This window comes from Ruditapes philippinarum, unplaced genomic scaffold, assembly GCF_026571515.1.
Source record: "Ruditapes philippinarum isolate M1 unplaced genomic scaffold, ASM2657151v2 ctg14288_1_1_1_1, whole genome shotgun sequence".
Taxonomy (NCBI): Eukaryota; Metazoa; Mollusca; class Bivalvia; order Venerida; family Veneridae; genus Ruditapes; species Ruditapes philippinarum.
This window is the reverse complement of record NW_026866568.1, coordinates 58-22583: the sequence shown is the minus strand read 5'-3', so window position 1 is coordinate 22583 and position 22526 is coordinate 58. Positions and strand designations below refer to the sequence as shown.

General features: G+C 31.2%; 1 protein-coding gene and 1 long non-coding RNA gene across 8 annotated transcripts; one reads left to right on the top strand and one right to left on the bottom strand.

The window, feature by feature from the left end:
* The first annotated feature begins 229 nt into the window (after positions 1 to 229).
* LOC132732946 (fibrillin-1-like) lies at positions 230 to 22025 on the top strand. Of its 7 annotated transcripts, XM_060719470.1 has the most exons (18): positions 230 to 338; positions 1032 to 1154; positions 1425 to 1547; positions 2068 to 2190; positions 2876 to 2998; positions 3265 to 3387; positions 3916 to 4038; positions 4721 to 4843; positions 5085 to 5207; positions 5722 to 5844; positions 6529 to 6651; positions 6923 to 7045; positions 7566 to 7688; positions 16560 to 16682; positions 17608 to 18222; positions 18872 to 18994; positions 19212 to 19334; positions 20514 to 22025. In XM_060719470.1, exons 2-18 carry the CDS (start codon positions 1130 to 1132, stop codon positions 20687 to 20689), a joined length of 2538 nt encoding a protein of 845 aa, XP_060575453.1. In that variant the 5' UTR covers positions 230 to 338; positions 1032 to 1129; the 3' UTR covers positions 20690 to 22025. The 7 variants fall into 7 exon arrangements, with proteins under 7 accessions (XP_060575453.1, XP_060575457.1, XP_060575455.1 ...); XM_060719469.1 differs by lacking the exon at positions 230 to 338 and having other exon boundaries at positions 751 to 1154; XM_060719472.1 differs by lacking the exons at positions 230 to 338; positions 7566 to 7688 and having other exon boundaries at positions 748 to 1154.
* Positions 8036 to 16553, bottom strand: LOC132732948 (uncharacterized). Its single transcript, XR_009626114.1, has 3 exons — positions 15369 to 16553; positions 14371 to 14440; positions 8036 to 8668 (listed from the first exon to the last, which is right to left on the bottom strand). It is a non-coding gene; the product is annotated as an uncharacterized LOC132732948 (long non-coding RNA).
* Positions 22026 to 22526: the final 501 nt, after the last annotated feature.

Here is a 22526-nt window from a genome sequence, read left to right as displayed (position 1 = left end):
GGTTGTTCAGCTATAATAGTTTCCTTCTCATAACATTTATCTAAACTTCCCTTAGTGTGTACATGTTTGATACCTTTAAGATTGTTGTCCAATATAACTTAAAATATATATATAGAATTTTGTGGTTTCTTTTCCGATAGTTTTTGTTTAATCTGTATGTCACAAGTCAGTGAGTATATATATTTTGTTAATGAATTATGCTTCAACTGGCAGAAATTGATGAGTGTCAAACAGATAAAGATGTTTGTCAGCATAATTGTAGCAACACAGTTGGTTCGTTTTTTCTGCTCCTGTAGATCGGGTTTATTTACTTGCAAGTGACAAAAGAAAATGCAATGGTAGGTTTTTATTTTTGTTTTACCATCATATCATGCATAATGAAATGCAAATATACATATCATATATATACTTGCCACCTTTGTCTTTGAAGAATCGGATTGTTATGTGTAGGCAAACGGTCAAAGAATACGTTGAAATTCTCTATATATCAAGCTTATTACAACAAAACCACTTAACTACTTATGAACCATTTTGTTATAAATTTCCTTACAAGATGGCGATGAATGAATACAAGTTTTCTCATGGATAGTTACGGTTGGTTCTTGCGAATGCAAATATAACCAAGGTTATGTTTTGCCGACTTTTTTCTAAGTTGTATAATTTGCTACGCAATATAAATTTGAAATGTTGGAAATTATCATGTATGCTTAACAGGAAAGCGTTTATCCATATATTCATATTTTCTTCTAGCAAACGCTATATAGTCATACATCAGTTTTTATAACTACCGTGATTGGCATGTTTTATATCAAAATATTTGATATGAATTTATGATAGAAAATCGCTTTCAGAGTAAATGCACAAACACGGTCGAATCCTGTGTTAATTTGTGTACCAAAAATGAAAGATTTGTACATTATTCTTTATTTTGTAAATATTATCTCAATTTCGTCTATTAAACATACTTTAACATAAAAAATTGCTTTATTATAACATCAAGAAATTAGCTTCTTTTTGTAAATGTTTTACAGATATAAATGAATGTGACACAAACAATGGTGACTGTCAACACACATGTCGCAACACATATGGATCATTTAACTGCTACTGTAGGCCAGGATATTCTCTAATGTCAGATGGGAAAAAGTGCATGGGTAGGCATTTTAAAGTTCACAAGAAATTATTCAATGAAAATACATGGAAAATGTAAATGTATAATTTTGAAATTATTTATGTGTTGTTTTATTTGCTGGAAGTAAATATTGTTCTCGAATTAGAAATGTCAATGTTGCAATGAAATCAATTTAATGTTAAATCTTGCTCTACTACTACTTTTACAAGAGGTTTATTTTACAAATACGTTATATGATAATACAAAGGTTCACGAATGTTAAAGTTGAATACTTATTTATGGTTTATTAAAGATATAGACGAATGTCGTGGTAACAGAGGCGGTTGTCAGCATAATTGTAATAACACAGCTGGCTCGTACTTTTGCTCCTGCAGATCTGGTTATTTGCTGACATCTGACAAAAGAACCTGCACAGGTTTGATTTTTCTTCTCCTTCTAGGTCACATCTATTGATTTAACTTGTTGCTGTGTGGCATTTTTGGCGATATGACAATTACTAAAGCATTTTAGATTGATTTGATTGCAAGTTTAAAAAAGGGTCCTTTGCTAAACAATTGAAATATCAAATTATTATATTTATCCAAGTATGTATATTGTTGATAGAACTATTCATTTTTGTCCTTACATAGTACAAAACAGCCAAATATTTAAACAAGATAGCAACCGGCTAAGGAAAACCTCTGTCTAAACTACCAGTGTATTTTTGTCCTTTTTACTCTCAACAGCAGGTTGTTCAGCTATAATAGTTTCCTTCTCATAACATTTATCTAAACTTCCCTTAGTGTGTACATGTTTGATACCTTTAAGATTTGTTGTCCAATATAACTTAAAATATATATAGAATTTTGTGGTTTCTTCCGATAGTTTTTGCTAATCTGTATGTCACAAGTCAGTGAGTATATATATTTTGTTATGAATTATGCTTCAACTGGCAGACATTGATGAGTGCCAAACAGATAAAGATGTTTGTCAGCATAATTGTAGCAACACAGTTGGTTCGTTTTTCTGCTCCTGTAGATCGGGTTATTTACTTGCAAGTGACAAAAGAAAATGCAATGGTAGGTTTATTTTTGTTTACCATCATATCATGCATATGAAATGCAAATATACATATCTATATATACTTGCCACCTTTTGTCTTGAAGATCGGATTGTTATGTGTAGGCAAACGGTCAAAGAATACGTTGAAATTCTCTATATATCAAGCTTATTACAACAAAACCACTTAATACTTATGACCATTTGTTATAAATTTCCCTTACAAGATGGCGATGAATGAATACAAGTTCTCATGGATAGTTACGGTTGGTTCTTGCGAATGCAAATATAACCAAGGTTATGTTTTGCCGACTTTTCTTTCTAAGTTGTATAATTTGCTACGCGATATAAATTTGAAATGTTGGAAATTATCATGTATGCTTAACAGGAAAGCGTTTATCCATATATTCATATTTTCTTCTAGCAAACGCTATATAGTCATACATCAGTTTTTATAACTACCGTGATTGGCATGTTTTATATCAAAATATTTGATATGAATTTATGAAAGAAAATCGCTTTCAGAGTAAATGCACAAACACGGTCGATTCCTGCGTTAATTTGTGTACCAAAAATGAAAGATTTGTACATTATTCTTTATTTTGTAAATATTATCTCAATTTCGTCTATTAAACATACTTTAACATAAAAAATTGCTTTATTATAACATCAAGAAATTAGCTTCTTTTTGTAAATGTTTTACAGATATAAATGAATGTGTCACAAACAATGGTGACTGTCAACACACATGTCGCAACACATATGGATCATTTAACTGCTACTGTAGGCCAGGATATTCTCTAATGTCAGATGGGAAAAAGTGCATGGGTAGGCATTTTAAACTTCACAAGAAATTATTCAATGAAAATACATGGAAAATGTAAATGTATAATTTTGAAATGTGTTGTTCTATTTGCCGGAAGTAAATATTGTTCTCTAATTAGAAATGACAATGTTGCAATGAGATCAATTTAATGTTAAATCTTGCTGCTCTGCCACTACTATTACAAGAGGTTTATTTTACAAATACGTTATATGATAATACAAAGTTTCACGAATGTTAAAGTTGAATACTTATTTATGATTTATTAAAGATATAGACGAATGTCGTGGCAACCGAGGCGGTTGTCAGCATACTTGTAATAACACAGCTGGCTCGTACTTTTGCTCCTGCAGATCTGGTTATTTGCTGACATCTGACAAAAGAACCTGCACAGGTTTGATTTTTCTTTTCCTTCTAGGTCACATCTATTGATTTAACTTGTTGCTGTGTGGCATTTTTGGCAATATGACAATTACTCAAGCATTTGATTGATTTGATTGTAAGTTTAAAAAGGGTCCTTGCTAAACAATTGAAATATCAAATTATTTTATTTATCCAAGTATGTATATTGTTGATTGAACTATTCATTTTTGTCCTTACATAGTACAAAACAGCCAAATATTTAAACAAGATAGCGACCGTCTAAGGAAAACCTCTGTCTAAACTGCCAGTGTATTTTTGTCCTTTTTACCCTCAAAAGCAGGTTGTTCAGCTATAATAGTTTCCATCTCATAACATTTAGTCTAAACTTCCCTAAGTGTGTACATGTTTGATAACTTTTAGATTTGTTGTCCAATACAACTTAAAAAGATATATATGTTTGTGGTTTTTTCCGATAGTTTTTTGTTAATCTGTATGTCACAAGTCAGTGAGTATGTATGACATATGTATGAGTATGTGTGAATTATGCTTCAACTGGCAGACATTGATGAGTGCCAAACAGATGAAGATGTTTGTCAGCAAAATTGTAGCAACACAGTTGGTTCGTTTTTCTGCTCCTGTAGATCGGGTTATTTACTTGCCAGTGACAAAAGAAAATGCAATGGTAGGTTTATTTTTGTTTCTCACCATATCATGCATATGAAATGCAAATATACATATCTATATATACTTGCCACCTTTTGTCTTGAAGATCGGATTGTTATGTGTAGGCAAACGGTCAAAGAATACGTTGAAATTCTCTATATATCAAGCTTATTACAGCAAAACCACTTAATACTTATTCCATTTGTTATAAATTTCCTTACAAGATGGCGATGAATGAATACAAGTTCTCATGGATATTTACGGTTGGTTCTTGCGAATGCAAATATAACCAAGGTTATGTTTTGCAAACTTCTTTTCTAAGTTGTATAATTTGCTTCGCGATTTAAATTTGAAATGTTGGAAATTATCATGTATGCTTAACAGGAAAGCGTTTATCCATATATTCATATTTTCTTCTAGCAAACGCTATAAAGTCATACATCAGTTTTTATAACTACCGTGATTGGCATGTTTTATATCAAAATATTTGATATGAATTTATGAAAGAAAATCGCTTTCAGAGTAAATGCACAAACACGGTCGATTCCTGTGTTAATTTGTGTACCAAAAATGGAAGATTTGCACATTATTCTTTATTTTGTAAATATTATCTCAATTTCGTCTATTAAACATACTTTAACATAAAAAAATGCTTTATTATAACATCAAGAAATTAGCTTCTTTTTGTAAATGATTTACAGATATAAATGAATGTGACACAAACAATGGTAACTGTCAACACACATGTCGCAACACATATGGATCATTTAACTGCTACTGTAGGTCAGGATATTCTCTAATGTCTGATAGGAAAAAGTGCATGGGTAGGCATTTTAAACTTCACAAGAAATTATTCAATGAAAAAACATGGAAAATGTAAATGTATAATTTTGAAATCATTTTATGTGTTGTTCTATTTGCTGTGTTGAAATGAGATCAATTTAATGTTAAATCTTGCTCTACTACTACTTTTACAAGAGGTTTATTTTTCAAATACGTTATATGATAATACAAAGTTTAATTCACGAATGTCAAAGTTGAATACTTATTTATGATTTATTAAAGATATAGACGAATGTCGTGGCAACCGAGGCGGTTGTCAGCATAATTGTAATAACACAGCTGGCTCGTACTTTTGCTCCTGCAGATCTGGTTATTTGCTGACATCTGACAAAAGAACCTGCACAGGTTTGGTTTTTCTTCTTGTAGTTCACATTTATTGATTTTACTTGGGCTATGCGGGATTTTTTTCGCGATATGACGATAACTCAAACATTCGATTGATTTGATTGTAAGTTTAAAAAGGTATCTTTGCTAAACAATTGTAATATCAAATGATTTGTTTTATCCAAGCATTAATATTATTAATAGAACTATTCATTTTTTTCATTTCATAGTACAATTAGCTAAATATTTACACAAGATAGCGACCGTCTAAGGAAAACCTCTGTCAAAACTTCCAGTGTAGTTTTGTCCTTTTGACTTTCACAAGCAGGTTGTTCAGCTATAATAGTTTCCTTCTCATAACATTTAGTCTAAACTTCCCTAAGTGAGTACATGTTTGATACCTTTAAGATTTGTTGTCCAATACAACTTAAAAATATATAGATGTTTGTGGTTTCTTCCGATAATGTTTGCTAATCTGTATGTCACAAGTCAGTGACTATGTATATTTTGTTGTGAATTATGCTTCAACTATCAGACATTGACGAGTGCCAAACAGATGAAGATGTTTGTCAGCAAAATTGTAGCAACACAGTTGGTTCGTTCATTTGCTCCTGTAGATCGGGTTATTTACTTGCAAGTGACAAAAGAAAATGCAATGGTAGGTTTGTTTTTGTTTCTCACCATATCATGCATATGAAATGCAAATATACATATCTGTATATACTTGCCACTATTTGTCTTAAAGATAGGATTGTTATTTGTAGGCAAACCGTCAAAGAATACATTGAAATTATCTATATATCAAGCTTATAACAACAAAACCACTTAATACTTATGATCATTTGTTATAAAATTCCTAACAAGATGGTGATGAATGCAATACAAGTTCTCATGGATAGTTACGGTTGGTTCTTGAGAATGCAAATATAACCAAGGTTATGTTTTGCAGACTTTCTTTTTAAGTTGTATAATTTGCTACGCGATATAAATTTGAAATGTTGGAAATTATCATGTATGCTTAACAGGAAAGCGTTTATCCATATATTCATATTTTCTTCTAGCAAACGCTATAAAGTCATACATCAGTTTTTATAACTACCGTGATTGACATGTTTTATATCAAAGTATTTAATATGAATTTATGAAAGAAAATCGCTTTCAGAGTAAATGCACAAATACGGTCGATTCCTGTGTTAATTTGTGTACCAAAAATGAAAGATTTGCACATTATTCTTTATTTTGTAAATATTATCTCAATTTCGTCTATTAAACATACTTTAACATAAAAAATTGCTTTATTATAACATCAAGAAATTAGCTTCTTTTTGTAAATGTTTTACAGATATAAATGAATGTGACACAAACAATGGTGACTGTCAACACACATGTCGCAACACATATGGATCATTTAACTGCTACTGTAGGCCAGGATATTCTCTAATGTCAGATGGGAAAAAGTGCATGGGTAGGCATTTTAAACTTCACAAGAAATTACTCAATGAAAATACATGGAAAATGTAAATGTATAATTTTGAAATTATTTTATGTGTTGTTCTATTTGCCGGAAGTAAATATTGTTCTCGAATTAGAAATGTCAATGTTGCAATGAGATCAATTTAATGTTAAATCTTGCTCTGCTACTACTATTACAAGAGGTTTATTTTACAAATACGTTATATGATAATACAAAGTTTCACGAATGTTAAAGTTGAATACTTATTTATGATTTATTAAAGATATAGACGAATGTCATGGCAACCGAGGCGGTTGTCAGCATAATTGTAATAACACAGCTGGCTCGTACTTTTGCTCCTGCAGATCTGGTTATTTGCTGACATCTGACAAAAGAACCTGCACAGGTTTGATTTTTCTTCTCCTTCTAGGTCACATCTATTGATTTAACTTGTTGCTGTGTGGCATTTTTGGCGATATGACAATTACTCAAGCATTTGATTGATTTGATTGTAAGTTTAAAAAGGGTCCTTGCTAAACAATTGAAATATCAAATTATTTTATTTATCCAAGTATGTATATTGTTGATAGAACTATTTATTTTTGTCCTTACATAGTACAAAACAGCAAAATATTAAAAAGAAGATAGCGCGACCGTCTAAGGAAAATCTCTATCTAAACTACCAGTGTATTTTTGTCCTTTTTACCCTCGAAAGCAGGTTGTTCAGCTATAATAGTTTCCATCTCATAACATTTATCTAAACTTCCCTAAGTGTGTACATGTTTGATACCTTTTAGATTTGTTGTCCAGTGCAACTTAAAATATATATAGAATTTTGTGGTTTCTTCTGATATTATTTTGCTTATCTTTGTGTCACAAGTCAGTGAGTATATATATTTTGTTGTGAATTATGCTTCAACTGGCAGACATTGATGAGTGCCAAACAGATAAAGATGTTTGTCAGCATAATTGTAGCAACACAGTTGGTTCGTTTTTCTGCTCCTGTAGATCGGGTTATTTACTTGCAAGTGACAAAAGAAAATGCAATGGTAGGTTTATTTTTGTTTCTCACCATATCATGCATATGAAATGTAAAATATACATATCTGTATATACTTGCCACTATTTGTCTTAAAGATAGGATTGTTATTTGTAGGCAAACCGTCAAATAATACATTGAAATTATTATCTATATATCAATCTTATTTCAACAAAACCACTTAATACTTATGATCATTTGTTATAATTCTTTTTACAAGATGGCGATGTATGAAATACTAATTCTCATGGATAATAACGGTCTGTTTCTGGGAATTCAAATGTGAGCAGAAGTTTTGCAAACGTTTTTCTTTTAAGTATTATTATTTGCTACGAGATATAAATTGAAATGTTGGCATGTTTTATATCAAAATATTTGATATAAAAATAAAACGAAAAAAAAACGCCATATAAACAGCAAGGTTGAACAAATATACATACATATGTGATACATAATTATGTTGTTTTTTAATTGTAACAAAATAAATTTATTCTTAATTATCATCTGGCGCTTCTTAAATGCACTACAAACAAGGCAGTAATTCTGTCGTATAGCTGGTTGCACAGGCTAATGAGTCATACACGCTATATTCAAAAAGAATGACAAGTCAACATGTATATACATATAATAAGGTTTTTATTTCATAATGTGCACTATGGAACATGACATGATTTATGAGTATTATAGTTCAGGATGCATACGGACTGACCTTATGTCAGGATGATTAATATATGTAACTCTAAAACGTGTGTATTTATATACATTATAAAATGTCCTTAGGACAGGTTGATATTATATATACTATTCTCAAATGTCAGAGGGGGAGTTCGACTTTGGTATTCCACTCGTTCACATGTGTGTTTGTATTTGTATATTAAAAGTATGTAACATCCGTGAGTTCTTCCTCCGTTATACGACAACGGTTGATTTGGCGCCTAAGACCAGCGATGTCGAAGCGACGATTTTGGATAGCGGGACACAACGAAGTACCTGTAACAGAAAATTAAAGGTGAGTGATCGTTAATATACCAGTAATTTGCTAATTTTGAAGATGTCAGATCAAGATATAGCTACAATTTTTGAAAATTTGTCAGATAAATTGAACAATATTTCAACTATCATAGGTACACAGGGTTTATCAGAAATAGTACAAAATTTTGATGGAAATTCTAAATATTTTAATGACTGGATAAAATCTATAGAAAAATATGCTGTTTTAAAAGGTTTGGATGATAATAAAATAAAATTAGTCGCATTTCAATCAAGTAAAGGGACTGTAAGCGATTTTATATGTAGATATTTGCGTGATAATCCTCGTAATTCGTGGAAACAATTAAAAGAAGAAATAAGTACTAGATTTGGGGAAATTAAAGATTTACATCATGAATTTTATCTTTTGAGAAATTTAAAACAAGATTTGGGAGAAAGTGTTCAAATTTTTGGGGAAAAATTTATTAATTGTGCTGAAACCGCTTATGAAAATTATAAACTAGGAGATAATAGTTTAATTGAACTTCAGTTAGTAGAATTGTTTACGGATAATTTAGCGCATAATTATTTAAAACTTAAACTTATGAGAGAAAAGCCAAAAACTTTACAAGAAGCAATTACTTGCGCAATGAATGAACAGAATTTCAGAGCTAGATTTTCTGCCAGAGTAAAATTTTCTAATTCTCAAAATCATGCAAAATACAATAATTACAGAGCAAATAATTCTAATAAATATTATACAAGAAATTTTTGCGTGTACTGTAAGAGACCAGGTCACCATGTGCGTAATTGTAGATTTAGGAAAAATGAAATATATTCTGTATTTCACCGACAAAATTTTTCACGATTTAGGAAAAAATAATAGCAATAATAGTTTGAAATCAAAGATTAAGTGCTGGAAATGTAATAATTTTGGTCATATTATGCGTGAATGTCGTAAACAAAATTTTTACGACAGAAACAAAATAAATTTTCAGGAAAACTAGCAAGTTCCTGTCACAAAGGGGTCATTGACAGGAACGATAAAATACCAAAATTTAGTATAGCATTAGCTGGAAGCCCTAATTCGTGTTTGATTAAAATAGAAAACTATAAATACAGATCGTTAGTAGATTCAGGTGCTGAAGTTTGTCTTCTGCATCGCAGAATATATAGAAAATTGAAGAATCCCCCTCAACTTATAAAACAGAAAATAAATTTATGTTCAGTTGACGGAAATTATTTACATATAGATGGTTATATAAATCTAAATTTTCAAATAGGGAAAACAGAAACAACTCAAAAATTCTATGTTGTTTCTAAAATGAATAGAAATATTATTTTAGGCCGTGATTGGTTAACACAAAATGGCGTTAGATTATATTTTGATTTAGGCTGCTTAAGAGTTAATAATACATATGTACCCCTCGAAGAAGATATTCATATTGCATCAATTGTTAGATTAAAACAGGATGTTATTCTGAAACCTCAAACAGTTAATGTGTGCACTGCTAAGTTAAAACAAAATCCAGGCTTGGAAAATGATAAATTATATGAATTAAAAAGTATAGAAACTGGAATGATTGCTTCTGAACCAGGTCTTATGATAACAAATTCTGTTATGAAACTTTCGGCTGATAGAAGATTTCCTATTATGATTGTCAACAATACGCATAAAACTATAAGATTAAAACGAGATTCAGTAGTTGCTAAAGTTTCAGAGGTCGAGAGCATTAACTCGGTTACAGAGGCTCTTCAAACAACTTCCCCTCTTAACAACGATTTCGAACATGATATTCATACACCTCCAGAGCATTTTAATATTGTTAGAGACTTATTAAGGAAAAATAGAAATATTTTCGCAAATAAAGATTCTGAATTATCACAGACAGATACTGTAACCATGAAAATACCAACAGGTAATCATCCTCCAATCAAATTACGCCCATATCGCACACCTTTAAACAATAGAAAATTTATGAGTGACGCAATCGATGAGATGTTAGATGCTAATATTATAAGAAGAAGTCATAGCCCTTATTCATTTCCTGTTGTTATTGTCGGGAAACGTGACGGCAGTAAACGGTTTTGTGTTGATTTTAGACAATTGAATAAAATTACAAAGCCAACATCATATCCTCTCCCATTAATTGACGATATTTTAACACTACTAGGGTCTTCAAAATATTTTACAACACTAGATATGCGTTCAGGTTTTTGGCAGATACCCGTACATGAATCAGACAAGGAAAAAAACGGCTTTTACGACATTCAAAGGACTTTTCGAATATAATGTGGTTCCATTTGGCCTAGTTTCTGCACCTGGAGTTTTCCAAGAACTCATGTCACATGTCTTACAAGGTTTAGAGGCATTTGCTGTCAGTTATCTTGACGACATTCTGATATTTTCGAAGTCATTAAATGAACATTTATCACATATACAGACAGTATTTTCAAAGCTTAAAGAGCATAAATTAAAACTTAAACTGAAAAAGTGCAGTTTTATTCAACAACAAACAAAGTACCTTGGTTTTATAATTGATCATGAAGGTATAAAACCAGACCCAGAAAAAGTAAAAGCTATTAGGTCACTTCCGGTACCAAAATGTGTTAAAGATGTCAGATCTTTACTTGGTGCTGCTGGTTTTTATAGAAGATTTTGCCCTAAATATTCTAAAATTGTTGAACCTCTAATCAATCTTACAAAAAAACGTGTTTTGTTTAAATGGACAAAAGAATGTCAAGAAAGTTTTGAACAATTAAAGAAAATGTTAACACGTATTCCACTTTTAGCATTCCCAGACCCAAATAAGCCTTATATTCTATACACGGACTCCTCAGATTTAGTGGTCGGAGCATGTTTAAGTCAGAAATGTGACAAATCTGGTATTGAAAAACCTATATACTTCTTATCTCATAAATTAAGTGAATCTCAAAGAAAGTACAGTACCATAGAAAAAGAAGCATTCAGTATTCATTATGCGTTACAAAAATTAGATGTTTATTTACATAATGCAGAGTTTACTATATTTACAGACCATAAACCTTTAAAATATCTTTTAGAAGCACCTATGCAAAACAAAAGAATTCAGCTTTGGGCTTTAAATATTTCTGCCTATAACTGTAAAATTGAATATTTGCCAGGAAAATTAAATTTAATTGCCGATTTCTTTTCTAGACCTCCAGCTGATGATAAAAATGCTAACAAGTCCGATATTGAACTTTATGAGCCTGATATAAATGACAATGCCTTTGAAATAACAGTCTCAAATTCAAGTAATAATTCAAATAATGATAATGTACATGCTGTGAAAACTGATGAAAGCTATGAAGTAAATGCTTTTGATTCTACGCACTTTAATGCCAAAGAAATAGCAAACAAAGAATACCAATTTCAAGAGCCAATTGTAGAAGATATTAAACAATTCGAAAAATTAAATATGGCCTCAGAGCAAGATAAAGATCAAACTATTCTTGAACTGAAAATGTTACTACGTCACGGACAGCCAACTAAATCAGTGCAGAGCAAATATTTAGAAATTGACCAAGTTCTTTATTATCTGTCTAATGTAGATGATAATCCTAATCTTAGATTGTTTGTTCCGCAACACTTAAAACACCTTGTCATTACTCAATATCATTTAAATAATGGTCACCCAGGAACACAGAGGTTATTTACAACAATAAAACAAAAATATTTTTGGCCAAATATGTTCAAAGAATTGTATGAATATGTTTCTAAATGTGTTGATTGTCAGTCACGTAATCTTACAAAAATAAAAGCACCTATGGGCGAAACAAGAGTACCAATGTATTCATTCCAGACCATGAGTATCGACGTTATAGGGCCCTATGAGAAAACAATGAGTGGTAATCGCTACATTATATGTTTTATTGACCTTTACAGTGGTTATCCCGAGTGTTTCCCTACTGCTGACAAAAGTACTGATACAATTATACATTTACTATTAGAAGAAATTTACCCTAGATACGCATGTCCATTACAAATTGTCACTGACAATGGATCAGAATTCACAAGTAATGCTTTCAAAGAAACACTTAAAGAGTTAAGAATTGATCACGTGCGTACAACTACCTATCATGCTGCCGGAAACGCGAAAAATGAACGTTCTCACCATGTCATACATGATATCTTAGCTAAAAGAATACAGGGAAATCTCAAACAATGGGATATTCATCTTAACATGACACTAGCCGCACTTAGATTCAATGTCTCTAGGACTTCAAAGCATAGTCCATTTTATTTGTTATATAACCGTGATCCAATTCTCCCGGTGGACCTGTTGCTACAACCAAGGCAGCGCTATCATGGCGAAGAGTATCACAAAATTGCATTACAAGAACAACATAATACTTTTCTATCTGTTTATAAGAACCTTAAAAAAGCAAAACGAGAACAAGCTAGCTATGCAGATAAGATCGCAAAAGATATCAAATTTGAAATAGGCGATCCCGTATTTTATAAGAATTTTCGTAAGAGAAGCAAACTAGATGTGAATTGGAAGCCATTTTATAGAATTATGGAGAAAAGGTCACCATTAACTTATATAATAAAAAATCAGTTTGACAATTCAACAGTTAAAGTCCATGCAGAACAAATTAGGCTCGCAAATATTAATGACTGGTCAATACCAAAAGCAGATGATACTGGCCGACCAAAAAGAAATGCCACATTTGTAGTAACACCTGAAAATAGCGATACTGATGATGCTTCAGAAATACCAGAATCAGTATTACCCCAAGTTGCTAAAAATGTTAGAAAAGAAAGGTCAAATTCTGATAGTGAAGATGATATTCCATTAGCCGAATTACAGAAACATCTTCGACAACAACAACAAATTTCAAATAATGACAATACTCAAAGTAAAGCACATTCAGAAGAAATGCAATCGCAGACTGATTCAGAATTATCAGACTCAAATTCCATACAAGTAAATAGCAATCCTCAGTCACAAGCAGCATATAATGATATTCAGTCAGATTCAATGGCTGATGATAATGATTCGGATAATGAAATGTTTATAAACTCTATTTCTAGTAAAAAGAAAAGTATTGTAAAACCTCGATATAAAGTTTCTGGTAAAGTTAATACAAAATCATCTGGTAATAATAAAAACTCAAAGCATAACATGAAAATGTTATTTCAGTGTATATCTAATTTGCTGTAACAGTCGTGGACGCTATATGCTATACTAATTTTCGGTAAATTGACCTCAGGCATTGTAAATAGTTATTACAGAAAAAAATATATATATGTTACAAGAAAACGATATAAAACAAAACAGAAAATTACATTATTTAACCATATACCTTTATATTTTGGTGGTTGTATTCATTTATATCAATTTTCAAGTTGTTTTATTAGAAATATATCTTAGATTTTTTTTTATTATTACTTAAAATGATCGTTATTCACTATATGTTTATTAATAGATCGGTTAATTAAAATGCATTTCAAAGTAAATGACAGCACTTAATCATGAGTTTCAAATTGATTATTTACTTTATTTCATATTAGAATAACACGTGTATACATACATGTTTCAACTGTCATCGCACAATCATTAAATAAAGTTTAAATTGGGATAAGTCTTATTGTCGAAATAAAACTAAAGTTAATAGCTTAGTTAAAACTAACAAAATATGTCTAGAAAAGTAAAAAATTTTTTAAATATCAAGTATTACATAAATAAGATACTTACACTAGAGAACATCTTTCATTGGAATTCTTATCCTATGCATTTTATGACAGTTGTCTTGTTGTTCATATATCTGAAACAAAATTATGTTTATTGTATATAATATCTATTAACCGATCTGACAACGGACGAAAATGCAAAATATTGGTCTAACGATCACTTGTCGTCCAGCCAAGACAGAGAGGTGCGAGCGAATCCGCCGGTACAGTAAAACACCGCCTGACTAGAAATATTACAGTCAGCCTCTACGATGTCAAACTATGTACAACAAAAACCATGCAGATATAACCATAAACACCTTCTTCGATGTAAAACCATGCAGATATAACCATAAACACCTTCTTCGATGTAAAACCATGCAGATATAACCATAAACACCTTCTTCGATGTAAAATTATATGAAATAAGCGTCTACGATGTTTAAAATACATAACTATGATGTTACAGCCGCCGACAACAACAACAACAACAACAACAACAAAATTGTGGAATCAAATAAACTTTTGTTCCTGTCTTCAACCAGAGAAGCCGAAAACTTCCGTTTATCAATAGAATGTGTTTTTCTATGTGTTATATAAACTTAAAAACAAAAACCTAGAGAAATACTGATGACAACTTCTTATCAAAATAATTATTTGTGCGCGACAGAGATATCCAAAATAAATATCACATAAACATTTGCGAGAATCGTGCAACAGCAAACTGTTAATTTAATTATCTTTTACTCAAAAACATTGCTACATAAATGAAGAATTATAGATCTATCATCACTTTGTTGTATTGTTCAATACAAGACATTCTTTTTACAACGACGAAACAAGAACAGCGTTTACAGATGTGCCAATAAATATTCGAATATAACTTTATCAACTTGTGTATAAAGTCTACGTTTACACATATCAAATACATATATATAAATTTAAAAGAATCTTCAAGAACATCAAACATTTATGAACAATTATGAGTGTCAATTTAAAATTATACTTTATAAAGCTACATACCAACGATTTGAAATTCCCGACACGTCACGACGACCAAGCCATACTGATGTCAGCAAGTACCTGTTACAAAAAACATACCTGTCACAGGAAGTGTTCAATGCGCATGCACAATACACGTTTTACAGGAAATGAAACACCTGGACATTTTATCAATTATCAATTGTTTATAATATTTTTTAAACTTTTTCGTATATAAATATCTTTTCTACTCTTATCATAAATATAATTCTGTTAAATTTTATCCCTTAAAGTTTTTCTAACTAATATTCTTAAAATAATTTGTTCTTTGAAAATTGTTAACTTATTTGTTTGTTTTTTATGTTTTCTTGATCTCTAGAAATTAACTTTTTTTTCTCTTTTTTTTTTTATGATGAAATAAAGGAAAATATTAACTGACAAAAAAAAAAATTATCTTTACATTTAACAATTATTATTTTTTTACTTATTAAAAACATTACAAAATTGTTGAAGTAAATTATAACTTACCCGACTGCAGTATCCGAAAACTTTTTAAAAAGTGACAAGAAAATATATTGAGCGAATATTTCCGAATATTGTTTCCTAAGGCGTTTTTTCTTTTAAAGATAAAGTAATAAAAAGTCATTAGATAACATCTCTGACCGGACATCTCTGACCGGATATTACCTTAAGGGTAAAACAGATGTCAAGTTGATTTTAGATTTTAGATTTTTATAATTTGTTAGAACGAGTTTGAAATGTTTGATATTAAATAATAACTTGTTCAATACTTTTTTTTTAAATATTTTTTTTATAAGTAATGGAGGAATTGTCGTATAGCTGGTTGCACAGGCTAATGAGTCATACACGCTATATTCAAAAAGATTGACAAGTCAACATGTATATACATATAATAAGGTTTTTATTTCATAATGTGCACTATGGAACATGACATGATTTATGAGTATTATAGTTCAGGATGCATACGGACTGACCTTATGTCAGGATGATTAATATATGTAACTCTAAAACGTGTGTATTTATATACATTATAAAATGTCCTTAGGACAGGTTGATATTATATATACTATTCTCAAATGTCAGAGGGGGAGTTCGACTTTGGTATTCCACTCGTTCACATGTGTGTTTGTATTTGTATATTAAAAGTATGTAACATCCGTGAGTTCTTCCTACGTTATACGACAATTCAATTTACTTTACTTTACTTTAAAGATATTGATGAATGCAAATTAGGAAGTTCTGGCTGTGATCATGAGTGTCATAACACACCTAGCACCTATCACTGTGAGTGTAAGGATGGATTTTATTTGGACACCGACAATAAAACTTGTAATGGTAAGTTTTCGAACTCCTGCATCAAAGCAATATCTTAAAAAAATAAAATAAAATAATCGAATGAGTAATATACAATATTTCATGTTTTTCAATGCAAATATCAAAACGTCATGCAATAAAGAGTATTATTGCAAACTGCGTACAAAGGTAAACATTAAAAAGAAGAAAACATGTTCTCATGAATAAAATCACGCGAGCCTGTTGTTGCACGGTTTTTATTATCTGTGAAACAGGGCTTTACGTGAAATAACTAACTCGAAAACCGCCGTGGTAGTTTTATTATCAAAAAACATATCTGAAAATGACATGGTTTTAGTTTATCATCAAAACATATCTGAAAATGACATCGGTTTCATTATAAGAAAAAGCAAATAACGAAACTCGGACCTACCGAATCAGGCGTAAACTTAAATACAAGAATATTGTCAATGCACGAAAAATGTGCATTAACCATGTGTGAAAGCAAACATTCGTTCTGACAAGGATGTTAAAAATGCTAAGACCATTTTTGTCAATCAGCTTTTAAACCGGTAACAAATAAACTTATGGCGTTTTGAATAAAACAAACCATGAAGATGCAGCTTTTATTGGAATAACACAAACGCTTCAAATTGAATGTTACATGATTACAGCCGTATAAACACATCATGGGTTGATGTATCTAAATTCAAAACTTTACCATTTGCATGTTTTACTACTGAATTCTGCTAAAGCATGTGTCTAAGTTGCGTAAGCGGTGGATTGTAATTACATTTATCATTCATGAACAGGCACAATCAAATCGGCCATTTTCAACATTTTCAATTTTACCGTTTTGAATCTTCTTTATGTGTACGTTTAGTACAGAATTGTTTTGGAATTTTATACTTTAATTCAAGTATAAATACTAATATTTATCTCGATTGAAACAATAACCCATCTACAGATATAGATGAATGTTCCACTGGTAATGGTGGATGCAGCCATTATTGTAACAATGGGAATGGGACATATGAGTGCAGCTGTAAAGACGGTTATACTCTTGGTGGAGATTTGACTTCTTGCAATGACATAGATGAATGTAATGAAGCTAATGGCGGATGTGATCAGATATGCGACAATCATAACGGTTCCTTTGCTTGTGACTGCTTTGAGGGTTATGGTTTACTGAATGACAGTTTTTCATGTGTGGACATAGATGAGTGCGAAATTGAGAACGGTGGATGTGACCATACATGTTCCAATAATGACGGTTCGTTTAACTGTTTATGCGACAATGGGTACTCTATTCAGGGTGATAATTCAACGTGCGTGGACATCGACGAGTGTAATTTAGGCAACCATTCGTGTGAACAGTTATGCAGAAACGAACAAGGAGGATTTTCTTGCTATTGTTTTGATGGATTCTCCCTCAACAACGACAATAGATCATGTGATGATATCAACGAGTGTAAAAGTTCAAATGATGGATGTGAACAGATATGTTTGAACACCAACGGCTCTTACATTTGCTACTGTCAATCAGGATATTCCTTAATGACTGACGGGAAAACATGCATTGGTATGATTTTTACAGTTGTATTTTAATGTAAAATAAAAAGATGATTTTACTACATTAAAGAATATATAAGCTCAGTGTAAATAATTATATCTTCCCATGAAATATTAATTAACGTCTTTTTATATTCGTAGAGATATTTATTACAAATTACTTAAAGAACGACGTAAAAGCTGCTCTAAAAATATAATATTGCTGTGAAACAATGCGGCAAATATACGTGAACCTGATTTTTTGTCTGAAAATATTACATATTTATAGTAAGGTACGGACATATCGAATCACTATTTCTATAAAAATTAAAGTAAGCGTAAACAATAAAATGCAGCTTCTTGAATATGCATCCGAACATGCAGACGGAGCCACGGACAGCGAGACACTAAGTGTCGTTACTGGGAAAGCAACGGGGAACTTGTACGATGAATAAAACAGCCACCGAGACGCTGAAAATCAAAACATAAATAAACAAAGGCCAATGTCAAAGGGTAGTGATCGGAGGGTGGGGGACTTACCTAAAAAGACAAAACAGAAATAAATATGAAGACCCAAGACTGGCATAAAGAAACATGAAATACAAAGATACATTTAAAATTACATTTTCTCGTTTTCTTTAGTTGTAAAATACTTTATATATATTTGATACGAACAACAGATGTAGATGAATGCCTTGCAAGCAAGAGTGGCTGTCAACATAATTGTAGGAACACTATTGGTTCGTTCATTTGCTCCTGTAGATCGGGGTATTTGCTGGCAAGTGACGGAACGAAATGCAATGGTATATGCATTTATAATTGTATATTGAAATATATTTATATATTGATCAACTTACTTTTTTAATACTATTAAAAATGTTTATGGTTTATAATTATATAATTTCATAAATAAATTTAAATTGGTGCCATTGATGACAATCATCAACAAGTGCTTAGTTATTAATTTCATTATTTTTTCTTTCGTGTGTTAGTTTTTATGAGTTTAATTTTATTTATAAGATGTCGACGAATGCAAAGCTGAGAATGATGGATGTGAACATACTTGTCAAAATACGCTAGGTTCATACGAATGCAAATGTAACCAAGGTTACACTTTGTTGTCAAATAAAAAAGGATGCAATGGTGAGGGTTTTTTTTCATTATCGAAATAACTCTACCTCCACCGCCTCATTTGCCTATCCCTGCCACGGATATTATGGTGATTTCTTTACTTATGCTATTCCTTGTTAATGTTCAGTCCCATATGTTCATATTAATATAATTCTTCTTCAGTCCTTTTATAATGTATTTTAATTAAACCAGTCATAGAGATATATTATATTGCCAGAAGATGGGATTACAATATTTTCTGTATGTTGTCTATTTAAACAGATATAAATGAATGCAATGGTCAGACTTACAAATTCATTGAAATAAATAGATACATGTGTATATGTAATATTCCCCCTTAGCTTTTATTTTTTACATATTCTTTTTATATTAACTGATGAATAATTTTGAAACAAATCAAATGAAATACCTTTGTCTTGAAAATTATAATGAAAAGGTATGTAATTTTGTAAACCTTTTGCGGCAGACGATATTGGTTTTGTTTTTAATAAATTGCAAACTAAAGTGCAAGCTGCATGCGAGGAAAAATAATTAAATTTGTTATCTTGTTGAAGTAGTATGTTAAAACACTGTTCTAAACAAACCAGCAATATCTACACAATTTGTTTAGATAACGACACTTATAAACACTTTTACTTTGGTATTATAATAGACAAGTGTTTTACGACTATAAATGAAAGATTAGTCACATGTAATCAGGTTTTAAAGTAATGAAAAGACATTTTCTTAATTTTAACAACTTAAACATGCTTTAATCTAAGAGTAAACATTATTTAATCTCATGGACATACCATATCAAATATTTACTTTTTTAAATACAGTTTGGTATAAAACACCCGTTTGTGCTATGAAAGCAGAGAACATTTGATGTAATGCTTGACTTTGATTGACCGATAACAAGGGCTGACACTATTTGCTATGCATCGGAAATTTATTAGATGTAGAAAATAATAAAACGTCATTCGATTTTCTCTAGTGTGGGTGGTTTTTTTCTGTTAAAATTAATACAAATATAATATCTTGTACTTATAATGATGTTTTGTATTCTTTATTTATTCTATCAAAAGCTGATTTGTTCATTTTTAATATTTTTCTTCCATCATTACTTTTGTTGAAAAAATAATTATTTTCGTCGGATGCTTGTTAAATGCACCACAAATAAGATAGTTATTTGGATTGTTTATTTTCAAGATATTGACGAATGTAAATCAGGCAGTTCTGGTTGTGATCATAAGTGTCTTAACACACCTGGTACCTATCACTGTGAGTGCAATGATGGTTTTTATTTGGACACAAACAATAGAACTTGTATTGGTAGGTTTTGCATTACTCCTAAATGTACGATTTTCTCTGCGCGTAATATTTGAACAAATACAAATGAATCGAAGGAGTAAGTAAGTTTGATTGTCATCCTATAAGTTCTCTTTTTATTATGCCACCGCAGCATCTGCGATGCGGTGGCATATAGCGATTCACCTGTGTGTATGTGTGTGTGTGTGTGTGTGTGTGTGTGCGCGTGTGTGTGTGTGTGTGTGTGTGTGTTATATAGATTATATAGTGAACTTAAAAAATCTTCTTGTGAGAAACCACTAGTCCAATTACAACCAAACTTGGCAGGATTGATTCTTGGGTGATGGGCTTTAAAGTTGTTTAAAGAATTTCATTCCATGCAGAAATCTGGTTGCCATGGCAACCAAAAGGAATTATAAAAATAAATTTAAAAATCTTCTTGTAAAGACCCAAAAGGCCTAGAGCTTAGATATTTTGCATAAGGCATTGTCTGGTAGACCTCTAACAAGATTCTTCAAATTATAGCCCTGGGGTCAAAATTGGCCCCGCCCCGGGGGTCATTGATTTTCACTATGTACATATAGTAAAAGGTTAAAACACCTTCTTGTAAAGACCCAAAAGGCCTAAAGCTTAGATATTTTGCATAAGGCATTGTCTGGTAGACCTCTACCCAGATTGTTAAAATTATAGCCCTGGGGTCAAAATCGGCCCCGCCCCAGGGGTCATTGGTTTTCCTTATATGTATATAGTAAAAACTTTAAAAAAATTCTTCTAGCAATTGACAAATGCTAGAGGTTAGATATTTTGCATGAAACATTGTGTTGTAAACCTCTAGCAAGATTGTTCAAATTATAGCCCTGGGGTCAAAATTGCCCCCGCCCTGGGGGTCATTGATTTCAATATATACATATAGTAAAAAATAAAAAAATGTTATTATCTGAAGGTACAAGGCTTAGAGCTTTAATATTTGTTAAATAATATCATCTAAAGGTACTCTACCAAAGTTGTTCAAATTTTGCCTCTTGTGTCAAAATTAGCCCCGCCCTTGGGAGCCATAGGTTTATCTTATATGTATATAGTTAAAACTTAAAAAATCATCTTCTCTAAATTTACAAAGGATAGAGTTAAGATATTTTGCATGAAACATTGTGTAGTGAACCTCTAGCAAGATTGTTCAAATTATAGCCCTGGGGTCAAAATTGGTTCCGCCCCGGGGGTCATTGATTTTCATTATGTACATATAGTGAAAAAAAAAATTTTTGTCTGAAGGTTCAAGGCATAGAGCTTTGATGTTTGATATATAATATCATCTATAGGTCCTCTACCAAAGTTGTTCAAATGTCAAAAATTGGCCCTGCCCGGGGGCAGTGATTCTCATTATGTACACGTAGTAAAAACAGAAAATAAAACAAATGTTTTCTGAATGGGAGAAAGCTATAGCTTAGATATTTGACTTGAAATGTTGTTTGGTGGACCTGTATCAAGATTGTTATTAAACCATTGTGTCAAAATAATGCCTTGCCCAAGGGGACAGTGACCTACTTTCTTGTCCTTTGATGTACAGCAATGACATTTTGACCATGTGCACAGTCTTAGTTGTAAAATTGAACTTTGACCTAGATTTTGATGATGTGACCTACTTTCTTGTCCTTTGATGTACAGCTATTAAATTTGAACCATGCGGTGGCATAGCATTTTTCTCAAATGCAATCTTGTTCTTATCTGACATGTTATATACTCAGACATAAGGAAAATCGTGTTAGCAAACATGGATGTCAGCAAAGATTTCTAAAATTACCAGGATCGTATAACTATTGATGTGAATAAAGATATTGATATATTGGCTTTTAAATTAAGCAGAATGTATATAGGGACATGAGTTTCTATAAAACATTCGAAAAGAAGAAAATAAGT